Source organism: Wolffia australiana, chromosome 3, assembly GCF_029677425.1.
Source record: "Wolffia australiana isolate 7733 chromosome 3, ASM2967742v1".
Classification (NCBI taxonomy): domain Eukaryota; kingdom Viridiplantae; phylum Streptophyta; class Magnoliopsida; order Alismatales; family Araceae; genus Wolffia; species Wolffia australiana.
The window spans coordinates 10,865,138-10,874,394 of NC_135837.1; the positions used below are offsets into that span (position 1 = coordinate 10,865,138).

Below are 9,257 nucleotides of genomic sequence, written 5' to 3' on the forward strand. Positions count from 1 at the left end.
AATTTACATAAATCCCTAAAAAATACTGAAATGTCTTTTCAATATAATGGTGAATAAATATTTAGAGGTTTTTGTCTCATAATATTATGGATAGTAACTAGGAACTATATTTTTAGGTAAAACTCCAGTCCATGAAATATGGCTTTTTTAAAAATTTGTTATACTTAATTAACCTAAGTTTAGTTAAGTTCTTTAATTTTGTGTAGGCTTATTAAGCATTTTTTTTCAAAGTCATTTTTTAAAAAGGTTTAGTCATTTTTCTATAGCTACTTGGTAACTCCCAGGTTGCCTAACTATATAGCTAACAGTAAAATCCTAACAAGATAATGGAGATGGGGGAGGAGTCATAAAATAAGATCCCGTTAGACTTGTATCCCATATCTGGTTAATCTCTTTTTCCCTAGGTACAAAACTTACTTTATGATTTCCATGGTTAAACCCTAGAGCCTATTAATAGGAAACACATTTATCCTCGATCATCAAAGACAGATTTTACCAAAAGATTGGGGAATTGTTCTCATCTTTATATCATGGGTTACCCAGTTTCTATTAAAATTAAATTACACTTTCTCAACATACTTACATGTCATGTTTAAGTTCATCAAAATCTATACTTGTCTGGTGTTTATAATGAACTCCATGAATTCTTACAATGTCTTCATCAATTATGATGAGAAAATAAAATAGAGATCACAGATATTTACATAGGTATTCTAATATATATTCAAATTTAAAAGAATAACACTATTCGATACTCCAGATATTTAGGAATAAAATCTAAGGATGCCTTTTTATAATGACGGAGGGTTATATTTACATATTCGGCATGGAACTACCCTAAAAATTTCAGCACGAAACTCCTTATGGATCGGTAGATATCATTTGAATTTGAAGCAATCTACGGCATCCAATTTCCTCTCTCCTCTTACAAGTGTGGGACTAATTTCTAGAAGACCTAAAATTAAAATAATTTATATGAATTCATAATTATATTCTATAACTTACAATTTTACTTTCTTAATGAATTTGACGCCACAAAATTCCATAAAATCCAAAAAAATCATAATATTCATTTTAAAATTTTAATTAATCCCTAAAAACATTTAAATAAATATAAATACCACAATGTCAGATAATTCTGTTAAAATACCATAATGTCAGATATTCATAAATTTAGTATTAAAGTCTAAAAATTCGTTAAAGATTTAATGACATGCACTTATGATCATTTTAATGAGAATAAGAACATAGAATACATGAATTTACTAGTAAAACTAATATGTTGTATGTGATTGTCAGGGGTAGAAAGGAGAGACAGAGACATGTTGTCGTAGAAAGAGTGACAACAATTAAATATAGGGAGAATGAATGAATATCTATTCTCAATCAATTCTAGTTTATCCAATCAAAATGGACTAAGAGAGTCATCTCTAATCAAAACTTTCAAAGACTGATTTATGCTTTTGTCTGCGACGAATGACAAATTGTTTGTTTAGTTTTATATAACCCATCAATGAAGCTGCATGACAACATCATGTACTCCCTCATTGATCTCCAAGATAATGTGATGTTGACATTGATGGTGATAATTAATTTTTTCTGACTTTCAGAAATGGTTGGTGTTGGCAATAATGCTGACGACTTTTATAGCTAATGATAGGCTTAGAATTTTCAACTGGACACTATTACTGTGACATCCGAAACTAAATGTCCATTGATGTACGGATCCCTACTTTTTGTAAATCTTTTTTTGTGATTTTTCCTTCCTTTGTTTTCTTTCTCGCTTGATGTTTCAAAGTTTAATATATAATTTCATGAAACTAATTGGATATTCAGATATGACATTTTTATGGTGGTATTGGCATTCTCTCTTCAATGATTGTGCTACATCATTCTATCATATTTTTATTTATTGACATTTTTCTAAAAAATTCAAAGATGTATGTTTCAAAGCAGTATTAAGTTGAGTCTAATGTGCTCTCTAAACAAACGTGTATATATATTATCCTTCGCAATGAAAAGGTCAGCATTTTGTTTATCGTTAGTAATACATTATATTTTGTTTATCGTTAGGAAGTTTCCCAATTATTTTGTGCTAAATGAACTTATTTTTTGAGGAAATTCAGTACACTTGTCATTGACTTTTTTGCCATTATAGTGTGTGCCAATTAACACAAATATCTCGCTAAAAATCCAGCAAATGACCGAAATATATCCATCTAAAATAGCTTACTACCTATCTTAGAGATCATCAAAATTATTGGTTAAAATTATTGTATAAAATTTTTAAATCTTGTTATTTGTTAGTCTCAAGTTGGGAGGGACAGGCATCCGTACTGGTGAATATTCGGATAGTAGATGTTTTCAAAATTCTTTAATGAATAAACTAATAATTTAATTAAGTTCATTTTATTTAATACTTATCCTCACCATTTGCCATCCTGATTGACTTTAGATTTAAATTAATTAAGTTTGTGATTGACTTGGCATTAGGGGAATATCCGGAGAATATCATTATGCTACCAAACTAATAAAGAAAAGGTAAGGGGTGTTTGTGAAATTTTGTACATACAAAGACTACTACTAACTGCGGGCTGTCGTCACTTCTTCTCTGTCCGAGAGAAGGTAGATCCTGCCGCCGGCACCCCGGCAGAAGTCAAGAAATCTTCTCCAGATCGAGAGCAGATCCGATCTGGCAAGATCTTACATTTTGTTTCGATCTTCTTATCGAGGTTAGCATCGTTTTTATCGTTTTTTTGGGTTTTTGCTTGGGTTTCACGGATTCGGATAGTTGTTTCCGACTTCTGTTTGAGTTCATTCATTGAATTTTTTCGATATCCGTCGGATCAAGGCTGTGGTAATGAAATATGTGCGCGTTTCTCATCGATTTTTGGAAAATACTAAAGTTTGGCTTCTTGACGAGCGAATCGGATGTTCAAGGGTGTTAATTTATGTGCATAGCAAGCTGGTAGAATGTTTTTGTTTTCTTGTATTTGCTAGAGTTTCACGGCTTTTGGTTGTTGATTCCAGCTTGTGATCGAATCATTCGACGATTTTTTTTCTCTTAATCTAACCAAGGCAGTAGTAATGATACATGTGCGCGTAATTCATCGATTTGGAAATTCTTAAGTTTGGTTTCTAGACGAGCCAATCGGATGCTCAATAGTATAATGAGCATAGCAATCGGCTAGATTTCTTTCGTTGTCTTGTTTTTGCTAGGGTTTTGCTGCTCTGGTTTGTTGATTCCTACTTCGAATCGGCTTCATTTGTTGCTTTTTCTTCTCTTGATCTAATCAAGGTGGTGATAATGATATCCCTGCGCATAACATGGATTTTGGAAAATACTAAAATTTGGCTTCTAGATGAGCAAATCTGGTGTTCAGAGGTGTTAATTTATGCCCACTATAGTCTGTTATATTGTTTTAATAGTGTGTTCAAGAGTTTCATTGCTTCTCACAGTTGTCTCCGACTTATTTTAGGGTTCATTCATCGAATCAAGGCCATTGTTATGAGATCGATTCTTATAATCTATCGATTTCATGAATACTAAATTTTGGCTTCTATATGAGCAAGTCAAATGTTTAAGGATATTAGTTTATGCGCATGGCAGTCCCATATATTATTTTCTTGTTTTGCGTAGGTTTAACTGCTTCTGACCGTTGTGTCCGACATCTAGGAAGATTCATTTATCGATTTTGTTCCCACAATCGAATCAAGGTAGTGATAACGAGATCGATGCAGATAGTTCATCAATTTCGTATTTGTTACTAAATTTTGGCTTCTAGAGGAGCAATTGGATGTTCACGAATTTCAAGCTATGTGCATGACAATCCAAAAAATTGTTTTCGTTTTCTCGTTTCTGCTAGGCTTTCACTGCTACTGGTTGTTGGTTCTGACCGCTACTCGGGTTTGTTAATCAATTTTATCTTCTTAATCTAACCAAGGCCTTTAGAATGAAGATCGATGGGCATAATTCATTGATTTTGAAGAACTAAAATTTGGCTCCTAGACGAGAAAATCGGGTGTTCGACAGTGTTAATTTATGAGTGACTTTATATTCACTCTCGTCCTCTTTCTTGATAGAACTCCATGGAAAGCTTCTGGCAGCTGGGGGACGACCTAAGGGGCCAGCTGAAGGTGTCAGACGATCATCAATGGTCCGTGATCACCTCTAAACTGGCCGAATTGATAGTGGCCAGGGGAGAACGCATGAATCACCTCGACCCCAACAGAATTCTCTTAGAAAACAAGCCCAGAGAAAGAACTTTGCTTCAAGAAGAGAACCCCTCCAAGTTTGAGAATCCCAATTTCCAGTCTTTGAGTCATGACTTGAAGGTGAATGATGCCATCGATAAGATGACTCTCAAGCACGGCATGTACTATGGAATGAACACTGCCTACACGAGATACAACAACAACAACACCAATCTCAATGACAATAGCTTCAAGTTGAAGACACTCAGTAGCAAGTTCATGAGCAGCAACAACGCAAAAGAGATTACCAACTCCACCACCAATAAAGTCAATGCTAATAATGGCAACGGCGGGAACCTCGCTGCCGTCAATAAGAACAGCAATAATGGCAATGCCAACAGCAATGCCACTGCTGATAAGCGCTTCAAGACATTGCCTTCAGCAGAAATGCTGCCCCGGGGTGAGCCTCTTGGAGGGTATATATTTGTTTGTAACAACGACACCATGCAAGAAGATTTGAAGAGACAGCTTTTCGGTGGGTTTCTCCTCATCCTTCTCTCTTCAAAACCCTGATTTTAATGTTTACTTTATGGTTTAAAATCTTATTGTTCAGCTTAATTAGGAAGAAGATCGACCCCAAAAGCAATCGACTTCCATCTTTGGCGAACTGATGTAATACTGTTGATTGATTGGATGTGGGTTTTTTTTCCAGGGCTGCCACCACGATACCGCGATTCTGTTCGGGCGATAACTCCTGGATTGCCCCTTTTTTTGTACAATTACACAACTCATCAGCTACATGGAATCTTTGAGGTGAGCTCTGTTAAGATCCAGACCCCTCCAAGGATCTTTTTTCGTCTTTCCCTTGAATAGTGGTAGCCCTTCTGTTTAGAAAACTTTTACTTGATGTAGAAGTCTTAGGTGGGTTGGCCGTCCTCATCGTCTCCTCAATTTTGTCCTCCCCTCAAGTCTCAGCAATCCGCTGCCCTTTGTGATCATCTCTCTATCGCCAGATCTTCATCTGGTTCGCTCTAGATTGATCTCTCCATTCTCCTCAATTGATACCTTGTCCAAATGAGAACACTAAGGTCCTATCAAGCACATGCTGGGGTTTGGCATCCAAGACAATGATTAGTTGTGATCACCTCTTCATTGGCTGGAGCTAGAATGAGGATGACAGTGGCGATCCTTTGTCATGCTCACCATCACTCGTTCTTAGCCATGGATGACAGAAATGACCCGCCATCATCATCATTCAAGTTGCTGTCAAATGATGATTAACATGGAAGGACGAGCATAATGTATTTAGATTTTTATTGTCTAAATGTGGCTCTCTTAGAGTCAAGCATCATAGCAACGATGGGATGATGAGTTGTCATCAGCCCCCCATTCGTCCATACTAGGACGCCGACATCGATGGCGAATTAATCATTGTTTGCCAAACCCTAGTTTAAGCGCACATCCCTAAATTACCAAGCTTTTCTAATCTCCTTAGGATGACACCACGGATTTTTCATCTTTTAGGGCTCTGGTATTTCTTCTTCTTGTAATTCGGATCTGATTCATTAATCGTATCTTTATGCAACAGTATACTTTTGGATAGTACTTAGATATTTTGTAGGGTCATATATGCGGCTGGCAGAAGAAAACTTATCGATTGAATTAAGAACCTAATTCTCTCTGTGTAAATGGCAACCTTGTTATTTTTTCTCTGACGCGTTATCTTTGCTATTTTCTCTGGTTCTTCGCCTCATATCGATCTCCGATTTTGAATTTCTCTCTCTCTCTCTGTGGACTCCATTGGTGGCAGGCAGTGAGCTTCGGGGGCACCAACATCGACCCCACTGCCTGGGAAGATAAGAAGTGTAAAGGAGAGTCAAGATTTCCCGCCCAGGTAAAAAAAAAGAAAAAACCTTTTTTGGGAAAATGAATTGAGTGGGCTTCGCTCGGTGGGGAATGATTGAAGATGAGGGTGAATGTGTGGCAGGTTAGAATCCGGGTGAGGAAGCTATGCAAGGCGCTTGAAGAGGACGCCTTTAGGCCTGTTCTTCATCACTATGACGGGCCCAAGTTCCGACTTGAGCTGTCCATTCCTGAGGTGAGCCCAACTCTCTTTCTCTCTCTCTCTCTATCTATCTATCTATATAACTATCTATCTATCTCTATCTATTTATCTATCTATATAACTATCTATATATCTCTATCTGTCTATCTCAATCTATCTATCTTTGTATCTGTCTGTCTGTCTATCTATATATATACACAGATTGAACCCTATTCTTCTTCTTCTCTCTCTCTCTATCTCTATCTGTCTATCAATATATATACGCAGATTGAACCCTATTCTTCTTCTCTCTCGCCGCAGATGTGAACACCCTATTACTCTCTCTCTCTGCAGATGTGAACACCCTATTACTCTCTCTCTCTGCAGATGTGAACACTGTTCTTATTTCTCTCTTTCTCCCTTACTCTGCAGATGCGAAACCAATTACTCTCTCTTTCTCTCTCTCTTGAAATGTGAAGCCAATTATTTTCTCTCTTGAGATGCCAAACCTATCCTTATTTCTCTCTCTCTCTCTACAGATGAAACCTGCTCTTATTTCTCTCTCTCTCTCTACAGATGAAACCTGCTCTTATTTCTCTCTCTTTGCTGATGTGAACCCTTTCATATTTCTCTCTCTCTCTCTCTTAATATTCTCTGTCTGCCGATGTCAACCCTATTACTCTCTTCTCTCTGTGTAGATGTGTAACCAACTATTCCCTGTTTATGTCTTCTTCTTGTGTGCAGATGTGAACCCTGCTCTTCTTTCTCTCCCCCTTTCTCCCTCTCTTCTTCTCTTTCTCCCTTTCTTCTCTCTTTCTGCAGATATGAACCCTTTTCTTTTCTTCTCTCCTGTCTTTGTTCAGATGTGAACCCTATTCTTCTCTCTCTCTCTCTCTCTCCTCTCTTTGTTTCAGATGTGAACCTTATTCTTCTCTCTCCCATTCGCCCTCTCTTTTCTCTCTCTCTCTTCTTTTCTCCCTCTCTGTTATCTGTGCACATATGAACTCATTTCTTTCCTTCTCTCCTCTCTCTGTTTAGATGTGAACCCTACTCTTGAATCTCTCACACTTACTCATGCTGTATGAAATGCTTGTGGTTTCTCCCTATTTAACATTATAGCAACCCGAAAATCTCTCTCTCTAACTCTCTGTTTCTGGAGTTGGATTTTTCTCTCTACTTCTGTATGCTCTTTGTGGTTCTCTTCCTTTACTAACCTAATTTTGATCTTCATATATCTCTCTCTAAGTCTCTTCATTTCACTCTACCCTTGGATAATGGCCGTGTGTTTGACCCTCTCTCTCACCATGTGTTTGACCCTAATACATCTCTCTTACTCTCGCCATGTACTCTGTTTGACCCTAATCCATCTCCAACTCTCGCTACGTGCTCAGTTTGATCCTAACCCATCTCTCTTACTCTTGCTGCGAGCTCTGTTCTATCATAATCCATCTCTCTTACTCTCGCACCTTGCTCTGTTTGATCCTAATCCATCTCTCTTACTCTAGCCACGTGCACTGCTTGGCCCTAATCCATCTCTCTCTCTTACTCTCAGTGCGTGCTTTGTTTGATCCTAATCCATCTCTCTTACTCTCACGTCATGCTCTGTTTGATTCTAATCCATCTCTCTTGCTCTTGCCATTTGTGCTTAATTTCATCCTAATCCATCTCTTACTCTCGCCATGTGTGCTCGTTTTGATCCTAATCGGTCTCACTTACTCTCCTTGCGTGCTCTTTTGATCCTAATCGGTCTCTCACTTACTCTCGCTGCGTGCTCTTTTGATCCTAATCCATCTATCTCTTACTCTCGCTGCGTGCTCTTTTGATCCTAATCCATCTATCTCTTACTCTTGCCACGCCCCCTGCTTGATCCTATTCCATCTTGCTCTCACACTCTTGCCATGCGCTCTGTTTGATCCTAATCCATCCCTCTTACTCTTGCCAGGGTCTTTGTTTGTTCCTAATCCATCTCTCTTACTCTCGCAACATGCTCTGTTTGATCCTAATCCATCTCTCTTACTCTCGCAACATGCTCTGTTTGATCCTAATTCATCTCTCTTACCATCGTCACATGTGCTCGGTTTGAATCTAATCCATCTCTCTCTCACTCCCCCACGCGCTCTGATTTATCCTAATCCATCTCTCTTACTCTCGCCACACGCACTGTTTTATCCTTCTCCATCTCTCTTAATCTATCCTTCTGTGCTCAATTTCATCCTGATTCATCTCTCTTGCTCTCGCCATGTGTGCTCGGTTCGATCCTAAACCATCTCTCTTACTCTTGATATGTGCAGACATTGGCCCTGCTGGATCTGTGTGAACAAGCGGACTCGTGAGTGGCCATCGAGGCTGAGAAGTGGGCCGGCCTGCAAGCCCATTAAGCGTAAGCTTTCATCCGTAGGAGGAAAAAAAATGACCAAGTGTGAGCCAATATTCTGCCTTGCTACAAGCAGTAAGTGCAGGCCTGGCCATGTATTGTAATCCAACCCCTCCCCTTTGTTTGTTGTGCCCTTGAATGGGAAAAGCCATGTTGTGCGTGAGAATAATGGCCCAAAAGAATGATGGGCCAAAGCAGACAACTCCTCTCTGTCATTGCCTGATTCCAAATCATTTATAGAGAGAGAGAGTGTGTGTGTGAGAGAGAGAGAGAATGAAAGAGAGAAAGAAAATGATAATATGTATGAGCTAATTGATTAACTTCCATCAACCTTGCAAGTTTTGGCTAGGGTTTGGTTTCAAAGATTACGTGCAAACAGTGAGGATGATGAATTTGTCATTGTCATGGTTGTCGCCTCTGAGTACATGAATGCAGATGGTGAGGGTGATGAATTTGTCATTGTCATGGTTGTCCATAGATGGTAGATTTGTGTCGACGGTGAAGATAATGAATTTGTCATTGTCATAGTTGTCGTTACTTGGTAGAAATCGAACATTGATTACTATGATGATGACAAGAATTGTAGATGATGATGGCCATGAAAACTTCTTCAGAACAGGAGAGGTTGTAATCTTTTTTATCAAC

The 9,257-nt window shown here is 38.3% G+C and overlaps 1 protein-coding gene across 1 annotated transcript; it reads left to right on the forward strand.

Annotated features, from left to right (window-relative positions):
- Positions 1-2,586: 2,586 nt before the first annotated feature.
- On the forward strand, positions 2,587-8,842 carry LOC144700916 (DCD (Development and Cell Death) domain protein). Its single transcript, XM_078572497.1, has 6 exons — positions 2,587-2,732; positions 4,084-4,729; positions 4,907-5,007; positions 6,005-6,088; positions 6,182-6,292; positions 8,530-8,842. The coding sequence occupies exons 2-6, from the start codon at positions 4,090-4,092 to the stop codon at positions 8,569-8,571; spliced, it is 978 nt and encodes a 325-aa protein (XP_078428623.1). The 5' UTR covers positions 2,587-2,732; positions 4,084-4,089; the 3' UTR covers positions 8,572-8,842.
- Positions 8,843-9,257: the final 415 nt, after the last annotated feature.

Coding starts and splice junctions, on each gene's coding strand:
- LOC144700916 (XM_078572497.1), top strand. CDS start 4,090: ATGGAAAGCTTCTGGCAGCTGGGGGACGACCTAAGGGGCCAGCTGAAG. Junction 4,730..4,906: donor TTTGAAGAGACAGCTTTTCG/GTGGGTTTCTCC, acceptor TTTTTTTTCCAG/GGCTGCCACCACGATACCGC. Junction 6,089..6,181: donor AGTCAAGATTTCCCGCCCAG/GTAAAAAAAAAG, acceptor AATGTGTGGCAG/GTTAGAATCCGGGTGAGGAA.